The sequence below is a fragment of the Phodopus roborovskii genome, unplaced genomic scaffold, assembly GCF_943737965.1.
Source record: "Phodopus roborovskii unplaced genomic scaffold, PHOROB, whole genome shotgun sequence".
NCBI lineage: Eukaryota > Metazoa > Chordata > Mammalia > Rodentia > Cricetidae > Phodopus > Phodopus roborovskii.
Window position 1 is genome coordinate 27,356,039 of NW_026126433.1, and position 20,458 is coordinate 27,376,496.

At 39.5% G+C, this 20,458-nt stretch overlaps 1 protein-coding gene across 1 annotated transcript in view; it reads left to right on the plus strand.

Moving 5' to 3' along the window:
- The first annotated feature begins 600 nt into the window (after positions 1-600).
- Positions 601-20,458, plus strand: part of Acbd6 (acyl-CoA binding domain containing 6) — a 135,978-nt gene continuing 116,120 nt past the window's right edge. Inside the window, exons 1-3 of the mRNA XM_051186008.1 lie at positions 601-905; positions 5,659-5,723; positions 8,180-8,276. Of these exons, the coding sequence (XP_051041965.1) occupies positions 684-905; positions 5,659-5,723; positions 8,180-8,276 (384 nt within the window). The 5' untranslated portion in view covers positions 601-683. The remainder of the gene's footprint in view (positions 906-5,658; positions 5,724-8,179; positions 8,277-20,458) is intronic.

Here is a 20,458-nt window from a genome sequence, read left to right on the forward strand (position 1 = left end):
GGAAGCCTGGGTCGCAATGATTTGGGTGGTTAGGGGAAGGCGGAACTTTCGTTCTCAGCTCCCTGTTTCCCCGCTACGCCCCTTCTGCAGCTACACCACCTAAAGGACCGCCTCCTTCCCCTTCCCCGGGGTCCTATCCGGATGAGTTCCTGAGTTTGTGACTCCGAATTATCCCCAAACCACGAGCAAACTCCTCCATAACTGAGGCCGGTCTCTCCAACCCTCACCGCGCCCGCCACAACCCGCGACTGCAGTCGGGGGAGGGCACAGGCTCGCAGGCGGGGCGGCGTAGCCACGGGCGCGTGCCCCGGAGCGCGTCCCGCCGAGCTCGCGCCCCGCGCTTCCCCACCTAGCTGCGGTGGCAGTGGCCCGCCGCGCGCCGCCGGCTTCCCCTCACTTCCCAGCCGAGCGGCCTCCAGACCCCCGCGCCGTTGGAGCGACCCGGGCGAGGCCAGGCGCTCGGTCCGAGCGAGAGAAGCCGGAGGAGGACGGGGCGGCCCGGGAAGAGCCGCCGGGCTTTGCAGAGGCGGCCCTACGCCCCCGGGTAGGCGAAGTGGCAGTCACCTGAGAAAGCCTCACAGCTAGTGGTGTCCCACTTCTGCCCGGGCTTTGCACCCGGACTAGTGGTCCAGGCCCCGGAGTCGGCGTCACACCGGTGAGGACAACTCATCGAGAGAGTGGACATGGCCACACCGTTTCTACCCGCGGGGGCCACCACGGGCGACAGTGGTGGGGAACTGAGCTCCGGGGACGACTCCGGTGATATGGAATCCCCCCAGAACCCCGAGACCGAGGCGTCCCGGAGCCTGGCCGAGCAGTTTGAGAAGGCTGCCGCACACGTCCAAGGCCTGATTCAGGTGGCCAGCAGGGAGCAGCTCTTGTACCTGTATGCCAGGTACAAGCAGGTAAAAGATGGGTGGATAAGTCAGGGCATGGGCGTCTTGCTCCGAAAACTTAGAGGTGTGCGGGCTAATGGTGGAGTATAATGAAGTGTGTGTATGTTTCGTTTTGTTTGTGTTTTGACGCTAGAGAATAACATCATTCCGGACGTGGAAAAATCTCCTGGCTATCCTACGAATGATAATTATTTGACTGGACACTGACACTATTTCTGTTCTCTCATTAGTGGCCTTGCGCCTAAACCTTTACAAAAAGAGGATGATAAAATTTGTCATTCGTTGTTGCCAAAAGAAAAATATGGCAATGTTAATAATAAAATTTGAGATTTAAGAGACAATTACTATATATAAAACACACAATACACTATTACTCTTGCGATTTTTAGAAACTAAATATAGTTGACATGCTTTTGGCTGAATTTGGTTCTGTTAGATCGTCCCCCCCCCCCCCACCTCTTTTGGAAAAGGTTTCATGTTGGCAATGAGGGGGGTGGGAGATAAACTCTTGACTCAGCTTCCAGAATCACTTTCTTTTACAAATACACAACAAAAAACCTCAGGAAGTAGGCAACTCGGAAGGTCACATGGGTGTATCAGAATTAAAGTAGTTTCTGACTTGTAAGACTGAACTTTACCTAAAGATAAGGAAATGTATGAGTTACATATGTAAAACTAATTTATCATTCAAGGCTAGGTACCAGAAGGAAAAAAATAATTGCTTTATCACAGTTAACAGATACAGTTCAGCAGAACACTAGATGTCATGTCTACAGAGAATGCAAAGATGAAAGAACTTGACACTGCCCTTTAGAGGCTTACAGGATAACTTAAGGAATCTAGATGGAAATGTGAAAAATTGATGATGACTTAAATAGCAGCTCAGGAATACCCCAGCTTTTTGAAATTTGAAAGAAATGAAGCTCTGGATAGTAGCCTCTTTTATTAGAATTTTAAAAATGCCTCTTGGTATAGTTACATATATTTCTCTTGAATTCCCTTTTTTTTTTTTTTTTTTTTTAGGTAGGTGTGAGGACCCTCCTGTATTTCTGATTACGTTTTTGTTTTTCATGTGTGTACACATGTGTGACAGTGTTCAAGTGGAGATCAGAGGACAACCTGCAGGGCTTGGCTCTCTCCTTTCATCATAGGGACCCCAGGGATCCAACTTAGGTCATCAGGCATGGTGACAAGCACCTTTACATCTGTTCTGTATTTTTAAAGATACACTGAATGGAGTGGACATGCTTTTGAGGAGTGGTGATTATAATGAACACATGCTAATAATGATGTGGCCCGAGAGAGATTGCTCTACAAGTCTTGTTCAGCATTTTGCATGGTGCCTCATGTGATTGTGCAGGCCTCTAATCCCAGTGCTTTGGGGAGGTAAAGTCTGATCAATGTGTGTTCAAGACCAGCCTGGCCAACACTTTAAGTTCCTAGGTCAGCCAGAGCTACACAGTGAGACTCCATCTCAAAACAAACAACAGTTGTAAGATGGGAGAAACACACAAGCACTTCTGTTACATACCTGATTATATTGGCAATTTTGAGGAAACTGGAGAAAAATCACAGCAATAATTGAGTTACAAACTGAACTATGAGCTTTTTCCAATGGGACTTCATTTTTACTTATCAAAAGCTATATAAACTCAATTCTGTTTAGATTTGGGTGATTGGCAAATAGTTTCTTGAAAATGGAAGAAGTGAGCCTGGAAAACAGCTATAAATATTTGTTGCCAGTGATCAGATTTGAGTTGTCAAATGAAAAGTAGAAGTTTGGAAAAAGTAGGGTCTGCCACCATGAATTAGACAATACTCCAATGCTTACAAAGTGCTTTTCACAATATGGTGGCAATAATGAATGTGAAATTCACTAATGTGTAATGCTATATGTCAACATTTGGAAATGCAGAATGACTCAATGGGATCTTTTCTAAATATTTCACGGGATAATGTTAAAAGTCAGTGTGAGCAAAAGTTCCAATCAAAATGAAAATCAGATGACTGATTTTCACTATAACTGTGTAAAAGAGTCATAGTAAATTCAGATTCCACATCATATCTAATCTTGGAGAAACTACCATTTGTTGAGTTTTGTGTCAAAGAATATCCACAGTTTGTGAGAGTGTTATACAAATACTAATTTCTTACAGTATATCTGCGTGAAACTGAAACTGCTTCATGGGCTCCATCCAAACCATCATTTAGTGAGAGATTGGATGCAGAAGTATGACAATACAAGTATGTCAGACAGTGAAGAGATTTCAAAAAAATGCCAGAGCCATTTTTCTTTTTCTTTTTTTAATTTAGAATATAGTAATTTTTCATGAAAATTTACATTACCATGTACTAGACTTATTTTCAAATAAATGAATGTTTAAAAGATCTAATTTATTATTTTTTCTTGTGTCTGTATTTGTGTGTGTGTGTGTGTGTATAGAGGCTGGTGATTGATGATGAGTTGATATCTTCCTCAATTGCTCTCTACCATATTCATTGAGGCAGTTGATGTCATTGAACTCAGTAGCTGACATAGCTAGTCTGGGTAGTCAGCCAGTCAGCCAGTTTGCACCTCTAAAATCATATCAGTTGCTGTACTCTGCTACATATACAACAGGACAGGACATGCAATTTCTGCCTACTCCTAGGACTGGATGTTTATAAATATTATAATAAAATATTTTGCTTAAAAAACAAAGGGGTTAGGGTGCTGGAGAGCTAGCCCAGTGTTTACGAGTACCTGTCACTCTTGATTAAGATCTGGGTTCAATTCCCAGGACCCACTGGTGGCAGCTTACTCCTGTCTGTATCTCCCATTTCTAGTAGATCTGATGAGTTCTTCCAGACTTGGTAGGCACCAGACATACCTACTCATACAGAAATGTTGTAGGAGGTGAGGAGTTAGAGCAACCAATGAGATAGCTCAGTGTGTAAAAGCACTTGCCCAGTAGGCTGGACAACCTGAATTCAATCTTTGGAACCCATGGCAGAGGGAGAAAACTGACCTGAAAGCTGTCCTCTGACTTCTATATACATTGTGGCTTGCAAGTGGTCCCAAGCATGTGTGTGCACACACACTCACACAAAATAAATAAAATTAAACAGTTGAAAACTAAAAGGCTCTTCCTTCTCCTGCTTTGCCTGAGCTAGAACATGCATCCTGATTTTGAGCTTCTGGGCCTGAAAGCAGAACTTGAAACAGGAGTTCTCTAACTCTGTGGTTATGTGATTCCTGTGATTGCTTTTGCCTCTTAGAATTAAAGTCTCCAAAGAACTTTAGTATGTGTAGATTTTGTCTGTCATATATATAGATTAGAAATTTAGATCTTGGCTGGGTGGTGGTGCACATACACCTTTAATCCTAGCACTCTGGATTAACCCCAGCTTTGAGAGGTAGGGAGTTAAAGAGTTAAAACAACAACAGGAATATTGACCATATAGATAAGCATTTATATTATTGTTGACACCCTAACCCCCAGCCTTTTTTTGTTTTGTTTTTTGTTTTTTAGAGACAGGGTTCTCGGTATTGTTTTGGATCCTACCTGGAACTAGCTCTGTAAACCAGTCTGGCCTCGAACTCACAGAGATCCTCCTGTCTCGCCTCCCAAGTGCTAGGACAAAAGGCCTGTGCCACCAACACCAGCTTTTGACATCTACATTTATTTACTGTGGTGCTTTTTTATTTAGGTTCTTGTTTTGAGACAGTGTTTCACTGGGTAGTCCTGGCTGTCTTGGAACTCACTCTGTAGCCCAGGCTGACCTTGACTTCATAGATTGCTGGGATTAAAGGCATGCACCACCATGCTCGGCTAATATGGTGCTTTTAAAATAGTACATTTTTAGTACGATTTATCTTGGATTTGAGGAAAAATAAAATACTAGCAAGTCGTGAAAATGAACATGGAAAAAAAACAATATATATGAATTCTGAAAAATCAAACTTTAGATTTTGTTAATTCCTGGTGAATGATTATGCATGTAAAGCACATGCTGTCTAAGCCAGAAAGAAAACCTACACAACAGCAGTCCTCTGACCTCCCCTGAATGCACACATCACACACAGTAATAAATTAACACGTAAAAAATTGTATTTTTGGTGGGGGTGGAGTTCACGACGTAGCCTTGGTTGGCCTTGAACTCAGAGAGATCCGCCTGCCTCTGCTTCTGGAGTGCTAACTGGAGATGCAAGCAACCACTGCCCAGCATACTATAATTTTATCTGTAACTTGTTTTTATAATTAGTCTGCTAGTTTAGAAACACTGCTACTTGCCATCCACTTCATTCCTTTTTTCTTTTTTTTTGGCCTGTGTTACAGTATTACTTAGTAGTTACTTTATATAGAAAGCCGGGGCTGCTTATGTGGTGTTTTCATTTAATTAATTAGTTAATTTAGACAAGAGTCTCACTGTGTAGCCCTGCCTGATCTGGAGTACATTGTATAGACTAGGAGGGCCCTGAACTCATAGAGAGCTTTGAATGCACAGAGATCCACCTGCCCCTGCTCAAGGTGTGCATTACCACACCTGGTGCTGCTGGTGTTTTCAGTTTGGATTCTTTGAATTTTTTTGTCTGCTTTGCAGAGAATGTTAAATTTTGTTTTATATATATATTCAAATATTTTCTAATCTATAGTTACTAGATATACTAGTATATATAGTATACTAGATATACATAATAAATTAAAAAATAAAAAGTCCTTAGATATTTCTTAGAAAACCAAAATAAATTCTTGTTATTTTTTTCCTTTTCCTCTTTTAGGTCAAAGTTGGAAACTGCAGTATTCCTAAACCGAGCTTCTTTGATTTTGAAGGAAAGCAAAAATGGTAAGAAACATCCTTGGGATCTTTAGTAAGGTTGTCGGAAATGACTTAGGGGTTTAGGAATTAGAAAGGGAATAGCAGATTAAATATTCTTTGTATGTTAATCTCTCTGTGGTTGGCTGCTAGTGACAGGCAGTGGGAGGATTAAAGCAATCTGCTTTTAGCTAAGTCTAAAGGAGTCTTTGTCACTGGCATTAGTATGTAGGTAGGCAGAGCAGAGGTGCAGTCCTGTGAGAGAGCCTTTCTCTAGGGAACCACTTCTCACATACAGAAGGAAGGGATAAATCCCCACCTCCTACCTGTCTCTGCCCCACAGGAAAGAAGTGCTTGTCATAATTTTTTGGAAAGAATTGTGGAGAAAAAAATCTAAAACCTGACACAGGCTCACTCTATTCTGAATACATTTTTCACCTATAATTCAAAGATTCATTATTTTTTCTTACCTGGCTTTAAGCGGAAAAAGAGAAAGTATTAAACAATAGTGAACATGGTTACAAAAGGGAAGACTTTTGTGCATCAGCCCCAGTGGTAAAATTAGTGTTGAGGGTAGAGTTATTTATTGCTTTGTGATCAGTATGTTAAGGAGACATTCCTACATTTTAGTTTTGCTGCAATGTTGATACCCAGATTTAAGCATGTGAACATGACTGTAAATATACAGTTAAAGCTCTCCACCCTAATTTGGTATACTAACCACAGTCCTTTGGAGTCTAAGTCACGTGGTTTCAATCAGGCTTATAACATAACCGAGGAACACCTTCCTGTATTTATGCTAATTACTTCTTGTATTAAAGGTCTTTTAGGCTAGAGTTCTCTGTTGTTGTTTTATTTGTTTTTAGATTTATTGTTTTCATTTGCATGGATGAGGTGCCCACTGAAATTAGAAGAGGCTTTTGGAGCCCTTGGAACTGAAGTTACAGATGGTTGTGAGCTGCCATGTTGGTGCTGTCTGGGAACTGAATCTTGGTTCTCTACAAAGGCACCAAGTGCTATTAACCATCCAGTCCCACCCAGGGTAGATTTTTTTTTTTAAAAATAATTAAATATATAAAGAGAGAATTAAATGTAGAGAGAGAGAAAAATGCTAACCCTTGGATTTGGGTATAAATCCTAACATTTCCCTGCACCAAATGTCCTCTGGACAGTAGTCCAACTGCCAGCATTCCGCTGTGAGGAGGGGGCGCTTGAACCTGGATGCCAGTCACTTACGCTGCCGCCACACTCTTGAGTTCAGATGGCCTTCTCTTTTTTCATCTTCAGTGCTTCCTTTTACATTTGTTACACATTTTCTCTGTTGAGATAAGCAGTTTCTGGAATTTTAGTATCTAGAGAATGTCAAATGTAGCTTTTCCTCTGAGCTTTTTTGTCTTGTGGAATTTTATCACTTCATTACTTTCCCTTATTTATTGCTCGGTTCTCCATGTTTTCAGCCCTCCAAAGTATATTTTATAGCCACTCTGACTAATTAGTGAAGCAGAAAACTGTGAGATAGTGCCATTACCCACTTATCAGTATAGTAGCTGTGGGACAGACTGACATCATGTGTCCTTACTGTGACCCATTGTAAAGGACATGCCACTTATATATTATTCTTACCTAAATATTTAATCTAATTTTAATCGTGATTAGTCATTCTGACAAGAACACTATTTAGGTGAGAAAAAAAATTAGGCAAACCCAAGCAGAGCGGTATTTTGTAAAATAATTGTTTTTGACTCTTAAAAATGCCACCATGTGAAAGAGAAAGAGGAGTGAAAGGAGTGCTGTGTGTGAGGCTGGAAAAACAGCTACACAGGGCATTGTTGTGGCAACCAAGGGAATCCGAAGAGATTGCTTCCATGCTATAGAGTAAGCAACTGTCAGAGCGTCACTGAAAATTTTAGAAAGCCTCAGCAAGACCCTGCTTCCTTCATAGTAGCAGGAGGGTAGTGACATTATAGAAACCTGCTTAAAAGTGGGAAGACTTGGCTGGGGTAAACCAAGCAGCCTGTCCCAGTAGCCTTAACAGTTAATTTGTATGATGGGAAGTACCATACTGGTCTATAACTGATACAGTAGTGATGAACACTGGATTTAGGGAGCCTAATTAAATCTTAGATTACTATAATTTGTGCTATTTCAAAATTCAACAGGTAGGCAAAGACATCTGTGTTCTAAAATTTCATGAGAGAAAGCAGTTGGGGGAAAAATTTCCAAAAGGTCCTTGAGGTAGGTTAATGAATTTTATCCTTGTCTACTAGTGTAAGAGCATGAGTGGAACACTTCCCCTCTGTACAGTTTATCTTTGTATCCTCAGTCCCTTGAATCATATAAGTGTAAAATATCAGTAAGAAATATGCTAGCTGGATGTGATGTGTGAGTTTAAGGTCAGCCTGGGCCACATAGCAAGATCCTGTTTAGGAAATGTGCTGTTGGTGTTTTGCATCATTAATGAAAATTGTGGCTACTCTGTGCTGTAGGGAAGCATGGAAAGCCCTTGGTGACTCCAGCCCTAGCCAAGCAATGCAGGAATACATCGCAGCAGTTAAAAAACTAGATCCAGGATGGAATCCTCAGGTAAGACTTACTAAGTGTATGTAATACTTTCTGAAAACTCACCTTTCTCCCAAATGTCTAACTGAGCTTTGGCTAAGGTAACATAGTCAAAGGACTATGAGGTAATAGTAATATTTATCTGTGAAAATGACTACTTAAATATTAATATGACCAGCAGCTGATGCAGAGACCTCCTTGGAGTAGTAGAGAACTTTTAAAGTTTAATTTAATCTTGTAAGAACAGAATTTCTTTCAATTAGATTAAATTTATCTTATTTTATATGTATGCATGTTTTGCTTGCATGTATGTATGCCAAAGAGGGTGCCAGTTTCCTTAGAAATAGTTATAGTTGATTGTGAGCCACCAGTGGCTGCTGGGAACCAACTCTTCTTTGATGGTTTTGTTGAGCATTTACTGTGCAAGTTTGAGATACTTGTTGATAGAAATACAAGAAAAATACACAATTATTTCTTCCATTATATAGGTTAAAGCATGATAAGGACAATAAAACGCATTAAGATTTATGTTCAATAATATATAAGTTCTAGAGAATGGCATGAGAAAAAAAATGACTGCAGATGTTAGGGGCATTGGGTAATGTTCACATACATGAACCCTGCTTTTCTAGGGCAATTATGGAGAATTCTTCAAAGGTCTTTAGTACAGATGGGTTGTTTATTTTGTTTTAAAATATTTTAAAAACCATCTAAAAATATTATTGTGTGTGTGTTTGTACCATGTGCCTTTGGAAGTCAGAAGATAACTTGCAAGGGGTTGTGTTTTCCCTTTACCATGCGGCTCTCAAGGAACTGAAGTCAGGTAGTCAGGCTTGGCAGCAAGAGTCTTTACCCACTAATCCATCTTGATGACCCTTGAAATACATTCTTAAAGATCTTACTTTAATGTGTATGTGTGAGTACTTGCATGTATGTATGTGCACCATGTACGTGTCTGTTGCCCACAGAATGCAGAAGAAGGCATTTAACCCCCTGGTGTTGAAATTAGGGGTGGTTATTAGCTGCAGTGTGGATACTGGGAACTGAGCCTAGTTCCTTAGAACAGCTACACTTATTAAGTGCTGAGTTTTCTCTCCATCCCCTTTTAAAGTATTAAAAAGAAAAACAAAAACAAAAAATGGTATATAGGAGAGAGCTTGTGTCATAATGGTTACAAATAGAGATAATTTTTAATTTTGTTTTGCTTTTGAGGTAGTCTTACTAACTCTGGCTGATCTCAAACTCATAGAGATCCACTTGTCTCTGTTGCCTGAGTGCTGAGACCAAAGGCATGCACCACCACTCTTGGTAGTCCTAATATATGGGGCAAACTTTTTGGAGTGAGTGAATTAAATATGTGAAAGTGTTTTGTAGTAGCTTTTTCATGGGCACATAAGTTGTTACCAGTATGGAAAAGATTTGTCACATCAGTCACGGAGTCTAAAGAGTTGTTAGGAACCTTAAAATGTGTGTGTGTTGACATATTAAAGTGGATCTTAAGAGTCCAAAGACTAAGAGATGGCCAGCAAAACAGCTTCACTTTTGTAAAGTAGCAGTATGCATATTTCACAAATGTCCTCAGGGCTCCAGATCTGAGGTTCAGTGGTCAGATAGATGCCTCCTGAACTGAGCTCAGCCTGTATTTCTAAGTCTTGGAACTGTGACCTTGGTGCTTTCCTGCTGGTTTACAGTTGACTACTTCTGTCTAGTTCATGGCCTTTCAAGACATTTGGGTCTATAAATTCTAGTGTATGATTGGATTTGTGATTCTTTTTTTTAACCTTCAGTACCTTACTTATGTAGTAAATTTCTAATATGACTCACAGGTTTTTTTTCTTATGAAGTCTTTATTTAATAATAAAATGTCCTATCATCTTAGAATAATTATTACATTTTGCTATTTTTGTTGTTGTTGATGGGATCACATATAAATCCTTTAATGCATTATTCTAAAAGTATTTTTAATATTGCCAGGCAGTGGTGGTGCACACCTTTAGTCCTAGCACTTGAGAAGCAGAGGCAAGCAGATCTCTGAGTTCAAGGCCATCCTGATTTATACAGTGAGTTCCAGGGCAGCCAGGGCTACACAGAGAAACCCTGTTGTAGTTTTTTTGTTTGTTTGTTTGTTTTAAATTTTGGGGGACAGCCACCAAGCTCCTAAATAAATAGATGGAGACTTATTCTTACTTACGAATGCCTAACCTTAGCTTAGCTTGTTTCTAGCCAACTTTTCCTAACTTAAATTACCTTTTGCCTCTGGGCTTTTACCTTTCTCTGTTCTGTACACCTTTCTTTCCTTCTGACACCACAGCTGGCTGTGTGGCTAAGTTGCTGCCCCCTGGTGTCCTCCTCTCCTCCTTTTTTTGTTTCAGTCTCTTCTCTCTTCCATTTATTCTCTCTGCCTGCCAGCCCTGCCTATCCTCTTCTGCCTTGCTATTGGCCATTCAGCTCATTATTAGACCAATCAGGTGCTTAGGCCGGCAAAGTTACACAGCTTCACAGAGTTAAACTAATGCAACATAAAAGAATGCAGCACATCTTTGCATCATTAAACCAATATCCCACAAACAAATGTAACACATCTTAAAATAATATTTCACAACACCCTGTCTTGAAAAAACAAACAAACAAAACAAAACAAACAAAGTTAACATCAAAATCTTGTAAAGACAGCTAGGCAGAGACAGAGCCAGGTAGATTTCAGCCTAGTCTACATAAAGGATTTCAGGACAGCCAAACTACATACTGAGACCTGGTCTCAGAAAACTGAAACAAAACAAAGGCAAACAACAACAGCAAAAACTGCCATTTTGTAAAGAGGAATTTTTCATTTCATATACGTGTGTACGTGTGTGTGCAGTTGTGTGTTGTTTACATTTCAATTTTTAGTTTACACACTCTGGACTGATCCTTTTTGACTTTATTTTTCTTCTTTGCTTTTGGATTGGTAAGAGATAATATAATAACCTTGATATCAGGCGGGCTTTGACATTTAGATTTGACATTAATCATTTAGAATAAAAAGAGTGATTTTCATGGACTAGAGATGAGCACTTGCTTAGCAATTCTGAAGTCCTAGTTCAAGTCCCAGCACCAAGAACAAAAAAGAGTTAGATATATTAGGTACTAGACTTACGTTTTCCAGCTTAGGACAACTCTATTGTAAACTCCATTATACCTTCACCCTAGGACTAGATATGTAGGTCATTTTGTTCTCGATTTTCCTTTTCTTAGAGCACACTTGTTATTTACTGTTTTGTATATAGTTTTGTATTAAGCCTAAATCTTTTCTTTAGACTAAAAGGGGAATTGTAGTGAGATAGTCCTTCTGTGGCACTGACCACGCCCATTGGGGGTGGAGCCATGGGCGGAAGTGACCTGTGGAAAGAGGTTGGAGGGAGAGCTGGGAAAAGCTCTCTTGCTGGTGTGACTCGGACAGGAGAGCATCGGGTTGAATTTCCTGGTGTTCATCTGTCTAGGTTGTAAGTATTTCTCCCTGAATAAACATCTATTCGGCCTATTTGTTTATCCTGATCCTTATTTAACCTTGATAAGAAGGAGCTTCTGAGTACTCTGTATCTAGATTTACCAGCTATGTTTGCTTTGTCATTCTGTTTACACATTCACACACACACACACACACACACACATATATGTATCATACATATTTTGTATATTTTGTTCTAAATTGGTTGAGATAAATTGGAGATATCATGTTCATTACCCTAAATACTTGAGTACTTATATATACATTTTTCCTGATAAAATTTCACCTACTAGTTTTAAACATTAAGTATTTTTCTAACTTCATTGTTTGTTCTATTTTTATTATTTGACATTAAACTGTATGAAGGTATCCTGGTTACTTTTACGCTGTCTTGGCACAGCTAGAGTTTTTAGAGAGGAGGGAACATCAGTTGATAAAATCCCTCCATAAGATGGGCTGTAAGCAAGCCTGTGGGGACATTTTCTTAATTAGTTTAGATTGATATGGGAGGGCCCAGCCCAAGGTGGGTGGTCCTGGATGTTATAAGAAAGCAGGCTGAACAAATAATGTGAGCAAGCCAGTAAGCAGCACCCCTCCATGGCCTCTGCATCAGCTCCTGCTCCAGGTTCCTGCCCTGCTTGAGTCCTTATCCTGACTTCCTTCAGTGATGAACTGTGATGTGGAAGCATAAAGCCAAATATGATCTTTTCTTCCAAGTTGGTGATGATGTTTTATCACAGCGATTGTAATCCTAAGACGTAAGCAGCTTTCATTTCTCAATTTCTCCATCCGCCCATCTATCTGTTAAGAAAAGAAATGTGAAATGTCTGAGATTTTGCCCTGTTTGCAAGCTAAGTTAGCCTTTTCTGTTTCTTAAACGTTGACAGAAGGATTCTGGCTCCTAGGTTAGAGCCCAAAGACTCAATATTCATGGCTTGGCAAACTGCATGAGTTTCATTTGGTTTGCATCAATTTCCCACATCTCCTGGTTCCATCACCACAGTCCCACAGGGAAGACACACTTGAAGTTAGTTGGATTTCTACATATGTAGTGTGTTGTGCTAGAGGGAAAAAAAGAGCACTGAGCTATGGGAATTCACAACTTATAGCAAGCCAGGGGCCAGAGAGATGTTACTGCACTCCCAAAGGTGTCTTGCTGGTCACAGTTCTGAGAATGGCCTGCATTGGGAGTGCTAAGGGCCTGATCAATTGAGCAAGAGTGTATAGTGATTTTCAGCACCCATGGTTTATTGCCTTTTCCAACATTCCTGTGTTTATATTATATAGATTTAACGGATTTCTGTTTAATCATGCAGCATAATCTATTGAAATAATTTGTCTACTGAAAGAATCTTCAAACTAATGCCCATGTCCTTTTCATATGCTTGTTCCAAGCTCTATTAGTTTTTTCATGCTGCTGTAACAAAGTGCCACAATTGCTTAAAACAAGAGAAATTTATTTTCTCAGTCTGTTGAGTTGACGTCTGAAAGAAGGAGTTAGCATCTATAGGGAAGCATCATTTCTCCTTCATCTTCTGGTGGTATGCAGATATTCCATGCACTTGTGGTGGCTGTCCTAGGTTGCTCCTCTGTTACTTTGAGAAAACAGTGCCTGGAAGGTAACTTGGGGAGAGAAGGCTTGTTTGGCTTGTGGGTTACAGTCTGTCACTGGGGGGAAGTTAAGGCAAAGACTCAAGGCAGGATCTAGAGGCAGGAACTGAAGCAGAGACCATGAAGGAATGGTGCTTGCTGGTTCCTTTCCAGGTTCCTGTTCTTGTATAACCCAGGCCCACCTGCCTAGGGATGGTACTGCTTACAGTGGACTGGACCCCCACATCAATTAGCAGTCAAGGAAAAGCTCCACAGACATGCCCACAAGCCAGTCTGTTGGAGGCAAATCCCCTGTTGAAGTTCCCTTTTCCAAGGTGTGTCAAAATGGTAACCAGGATGAGCCGTCGTGGTGTCCTGGTCTTTGTATTCAATGGTCAGATTTCTCTCTCTGAATCTCCCTCTCATTTCTTGTGTGAGGGCATCAGTCCACTCTAATCCATCTGTGACGATGATGATTTTTTTTTTTTAATCTCCGTCCTACCCCCTTTAAAGACACGATCTCACTGTGTAGCAGAGGCTAGCCTCAAACTCGTAGTTATCCTTCACTTCAGCCTCCAAAGTGCTGAGATTACTGTTGTCACCAACCACACTCATTCAAAGACATTGTCAAGTAAGATGCCCAAGGTTAGGACTTGGACATGTGTGGTTTTTATTGTAGAAATTTTTATTTTATTTGCATGGGTGTTTTGCCTGCATGTATGTTTGGGTACCACATGTGTGTAGTATCCATGGAGGTCAGAAGATGGTATCGGATCCCCTGGAATTGGAGTTATAGGTGGTTGTTAGCTGCTGTGTGGGTGCTGGGAACTGACCTTGGGTCCTGTGGAAGAACAGTGGTCTTAGCTGTGGAGCCATCACTCCAGCCTTCACCTCCTTTTAAAATGTTTTATTTCATATTCTATTCACCCCCCCATGTGTGTCATGGTGTTTATATGTGGAGATCAGAGGGTAAATTGTGGACTTGGTTCTCTCCTTCCATCATGTGTGTTTCAGGGATCAAACTCAGGTCATCAGGCATCAGGCTGTGTCTGTTGAGCCATTTCACCAGTGTCTGATTGTTTTGAGGACTCAGTTAAACCCATTGTGCTGGCTCATTGATGCTTTGTCTTAGCCCTGGAATCATTTGTTTTCCTCCAGGCCTTTTAATAAAAAATAGTATTTAGAAGTGAAGGTCTGAATGTTTGGTATACTTATTGCTACAGGGGACATTGTTTCTAGCTTCCTCAGCAGACAGACCAAGAAATACATACACTCAAATGTATGTTGATAGGTACACTTATAGTTGTAGTGATAGTTTTGTTTGTAATCCAACAAATAAAGCTTGCCTGAAAATCAGAGTGCAGAGCTAAGTCACTAGTTAGCCTCACACCTAAGCCACTAGTTAGCCATAGAGGACATGTAATGGTGGTCATACCTTTAATCCCAGCACCCAGGAGACAGAGGCAGATAATTGTTGTGGTATTTGTAACTTTTTCTCCAGCAGAGCAGGCTCTTGTTCCCTCAGTATACCAATGTATTTGCTCCAGCCTAGGATAGAATGAAAGTAGTTTTGAAATTGTCAAATAATATGACTCTGAACAGCTGATTTGTTGATTGAGATTGTATATTTACAGGTGTTTTATTTTAAAGTAAAAGATGTACTCAAGTGCACAAATCGTAAGTGCTCAGTTTGATGAATATTAATGAATATGTAAGGCAGTTTTGTCAAACTCTGATGAAGTTGGAAATAATTGTATTCTAGTCCCCTCCTGCCAGCTTACTGGGAGGTGAAGGTCCTGTTTGGTGTGGATGCCCTGATCCATGTATTAACTACCTGGCTTGCTTATAAAACATGGCATTGATAAGTGGAGCAGGACCATTGAATTGTAAGTTCTGATGGAATTTGAATGTATTTCTACTCTGGACAAAAAAACAAAAACCCACCAATTTTTTTTTTTAATTTTTTTATTTTTTAGCCTGGTAAATATATTAACAGTTCTGGAAGAGTTTTTTTTTTTTTCACCCCCTAAATTAAAAAATTAGATTGTTTTCTTGCCATTTTCTAAGCTCTTTTGAAGAGATTTTTTTTTTTCGATAGTGAATAGTATGATGGCTACTGTTTCTTTTGAGTTCTGTACAAAGACTTTGAGTACTCACAAGGAATGTGATTAAACTTGAACTCTACAGTGTACATACACCAATCATAAGCTTGAAAAAGGTACAGGTATTCTACATTGTTCAGCAAACAATATCTTAATACAGTTAATGCAAGCATGAAATGTATGGAATAAAAATATAACAGTTTGGGAGAGTATAAAATAAAACTTTAGAAAGTCCCATGCAAGACACACTCATGCATCAAGGCCTGTTGTTTATAAGTGTGGGCTCATGTGTGTAATTCTGAAGAGCTGCTTCCAGGACACTCAAATGGTAATGTCAGCAGAGCGGGAAGGGAAGACAGGTACAGGAGAGGGGGTGGTCTGTAAGCAATCGCGTGCATTGTACAAGCACCATGACCACTGAGCATCTGCAAATGTTAACATAATTAAGAGTTCCAAAGACTGATATGTTTTGGTGTCTCAAGAAATACTTTGCAATGCAATTGTAAAGTTTTTAGTACATCAAAGGGTACAAATTGAACGTGTATTTGTCGGTTTCATAAGTGGTAAATCTGGACAGTTCTTGCAGTTTTGCATTTCTTTATCCTGTACCATTTTCCTACTCACACCTAGCAAAACCTCTTGTGACCACCAGATGGAGCAAAGCTCATAGTAAATAAGATGAGGGTTTTGTTATGGGAGTTACCAAGGCTTTCTGTGAGTTTCAGTACTATTGTTGATACTTTAGTTTTCATTAATTATTTCCTTCCTCTTAAAATTAAAATGCCAAAAAGCAAAAAACTTCTTAGATCTTGATGTTTACTCAGATACCATTAGTAAGGTCATTACCCTGTGCCTCCCTGGACTGGTGACTCTTAGATCCATTTTTATTTTACCTATCTGTAATCTAGGACAATAAATGGCACGATGGGAGAACTGACAGTCTCCTCTCTGTTGTTCCAGTACAAATAAAGTAGTTGCCTAGATGCCCAATAGCTGTCTAGCCTTTGAAAGGCTACTGTTCATCAGTTTGGGTAGCATCATTTACTTGTCTTATATCTGTAAATAGTTCATTAAAAACCCAGGCATTGAATCAGATGTCTGTCATCCAGCTCTTGGGAGGTGGAGGCAGTTATACATCAAAATCCTTTGTAGGGAGCTTTAAGAATAAAGGCAACTAAGCTGCACTCCAGGTTTCCTCAGATATATTGGCATCTTGTTGTTATTTTTACATGCCTCCAAATTTGAAGCACAGCCCAGAGTTGTTAATGCCTTCTACCCCACATCTCACTCTTTTCAGTGCTGGTTCATTTGTTCTTCCTGTCTTTACTGGATGTGTTCTCAGCCATTGAGACTCAGTCCAGTTCATCTTTACCTGCAGGAACATTCTCCTTTCTCCAGTCGTCCTGGAATGCAAACACAGACCATTTTCTGTGATCCCTTCTCACATTGTAGTTGCCTCTTGGAATTGAAGCTATCTTTCTTTCCTGTTGTTTGCAGACATATCAGAATTTAGGCTATCCCATATTCACAGCACTGCAAACAGAGCTGTGTGTTAGTTAAGCTGAATTGAACTCATCTGGCAGTCATGTCTCTGTGGTTTGGAACACAAATGTAAAAAGAGGGCTAAGGTGTAGCTCAGTGGTGAAACATGTGTCTGGCATATATGAGGTCCTGGGTTCCTTCCCCAGCAATGAAAACGCAGAATAATTTGCTTCAGGAACAAGGCTGGCAGGAAAATTCAAAATTTGTTAGCTGGACCAAATTGTGTTAACAAATTCATTGTCATTTAGAAACAGTCCTAGAGAGGGCAGTGCTTCACAGTGGACATTCACAGTTGACATCGCCGTGCCTTTTCTGTGAACTACATACATGTGTGTTTATTTCTCTTTTAGACACAATAAAATAACTATTAGAAATTAAAATTTTAAGATGAAATTAAAATTTTAAAATAAATTTGAATTAAGGGTCAAGATGATATTTTAAGGAAGAACATTTTAATATCTTTGTATCCAAAAGTGTTATAGTCTTGTGTTCATAAGAGAAAACCACAAAGTAAGAAAAGGTTTTGTTTTCTTATGTAATTTATGTAAGTTAAGAAAATTAAGCAATACAAATTCCATGATAACCTACATTTATTGGTAAATTGGATCAAACTTGTATTCTGTGCAACTCATTCATTGTAAAATGAATGAATGCTTCATTTTATTTGTATAGTAGGATAGAACGTTTTAAGTAAAACAATTGCACATTTAAATAGACTAATTGAATCCTCATGTTAAAGCCCTAAATAATGTAAGAATAATTTCTGCTTAGTTTAAGAAATAATTTTTAAATTTATGTTAGTAAAAAAGTAACCAGAGAATTTTAATTAGAATTATAGCAAGTTATAGAGAGATTATTTTCTCTACTACGAAAGCATTCTAATAGGATACTTTATTATAACATTTTCTGTTACTATGTTAGGAACAGAAACCAATTTATTTTGGATCCAATTTATTAGTCTCCATATGCAGGAGACTAATATCTGACATAGAAAAGCATGACATATTAGTAAGAACACAGAATGGTCTACCATATATTGCCCTTTAAAGGGTTAAACAGTTTTTAGAGGCTGTGGAATTCTTGCTATTCTGCCTCTTTGGTGTATTCCCAATTTAATCTACTAGAACCCTGGCTTAAAAGGGTGGAATCTTTTGGTTAGTTTCCAGGGGAACTGGCAAGAAATGCATGTCAGGTGTTTTTAATATTCCTTCTGTGCATGCATGTGTCCCAGCTTTAGGATTTGCCTGTCTTGTTTGCCAGTTGAGAAAGGAAGTAACTTGTTTGTATAAAGGACAACTTCATTCTTCACCTAAAATGAATGCAGTGGTATAGTTTAAACAAAACTTGTGACTGACTTTAAGGTTTCACATCCCATTTTAAAATGGCACCACACTTCCCCGCACTAGTGACTCATGTTAGTTTAGGTTGGGATAAACGATTGGTGTTCACACTGGTCCTGGTGAAATTACGTTATTTGGAATTAGATTTGGATCTTAGTGATAACAGCTGTCCTTTAGGTACAACGACTACTTAATTATGTAGATATAACACATGACATCTTGGAGTTTTTCAGTTTCTTATTAAGTTGAATTCTTCATCTAGTAGCTGATGGAAGCAGAAGCAGACACCCACAACTAAACACTGAGCTGAACCCCTAGAATCCAGTTGCAGAGAGGGAGGAGTGATAAGAAAAGGGATCAAGACCAGGCTGGAGAAACCCACAGAGACAGCTGACCTGAACAAGGGGCATCTCATGGACCCCAGACTGATAGCTGGGAAAGCAGCATAGGACTGACCCAGACCCCCTGAATGTGGGTATCAGTTAGGAGGACTGGGCAGTCTATAGGGCCTCTGGTAGTGGATCAGTATTTATCTCTAGTGTACGAATGGACTTTGGTAGCCCATTCCACATATAGGGATACTCTCTCAGCCTAGACACATAGGGGAGAGCCTAGGCCCTGCTCCAAATGATATGACAGACTTTGAAGATCCCCCATGGAAGGCCTTACCCTCTCTGGGGATCAGAAAGGGGAAGGGATGGGGGTTGGGAGGGTAAAGGAGAGGATGGGAGGATGAGGGAACTGGGATTGACATGTAAAAGAAGCTTGTTTAAAATTAAAAAAAAAATAAATAAATAACTTTTAATATATTTGACTATATTAGTGAAACTATAGATATTCTGTCATTTTGTTCATAAAAAGAGGGTTTCTCTTCTTCTACAATGAGACATGCTCTACTTGCCTTTATTATACATAAGTTTTGCATAGCATCCTTCTACCACATACTAATTTTTACTCCACATTTATTTTAGAAATATGGTAACACAGAAGTTAATGGGATTATATAATATGTTTGGTGATTGAATAATTATTTTTATTATATATATTATGTGCTCAAAAAGCTTGCATCTTCATATGATGCTTTTAATGTATATATTAAGTGAAATCCAGAGTTAGTCTGGCTAGCTTCTCTGACAGCCTGAAGGGTGGGTATAATGGTTGCTTACAGATGTGGAAGCTAGGGCTCTGGCAGGCTAATTTAACCTGGAGGCTGAGTGAGTTCTAACAGTCACCACGTACAAACAAGGCTCTGGATGGCCTGCCTCGCTTAGTCTTGGATTATTTTTCTCACACAACGTTCATTACTCAACATTTAAGATTTTCTAGCTTTTTTTTTTTTTTTTGGTGAGTGTGTGTGAGTGTGTGTATGTGTGTGTGTGAGTGAGTGTGTGTGTGTGTGTGTGTGTGTTAGTTATTTTATTGGAGCCTGGTGATCTTTCCTAGGACTGCCGTTGGTATTTGAAGCTGGTCTGTCTTTTGCTTCTTGGATAACTTCTAAGAGAGAACCTCATTGCAGATCAGTTCCAGTAAGCTTATAGCTGTGTGCTCTGCCTTATATCTTCTACAACAGAAGTGAATACCAGCAGTCATAATAAATTAGGAAATGTTAAACAATAAAACATTTGTCTTCTCTTTATCTCCCCCAACCCCCAGAACAGGCTTTCTCTGTAGCTTTGGAGCCTGTCCTGGAACTAGCTCTGTAGACCAGGCTGGACTTGAACTCACAAAGATACACCTGCCTCTGCCTCCCAAGTGCTGGGATTAAAGGCGTGCAACACCAACGTGGCGTGCTCTATTTCCTGTCCTTAAACCAAAATTTCTATAATGGTCTCAATATTTATGTGGTATTTGAAGTATTTAGAAATGTTACTCTATATTTAGATTAATACTGAAATTTCAACATGGAATGAATGTTACAATTTCATAATTTTAACCATATTATGTATAAGAATTACTAAGAGTTTATGTACCTGTAATGTATAAGCAGATATTAGTACGGACATCACTTTAATTTTTAATATAAATAAAAAGTTTAAAAGTGTATTAAGCAAGTGAATCTGCAACCACTGCTTTGTTGGTGTTTTGTCCTTTTCTGTGTGTGTTTATAGGTGCATATATGTGAGTATACTTACTCTCTCCTATTTT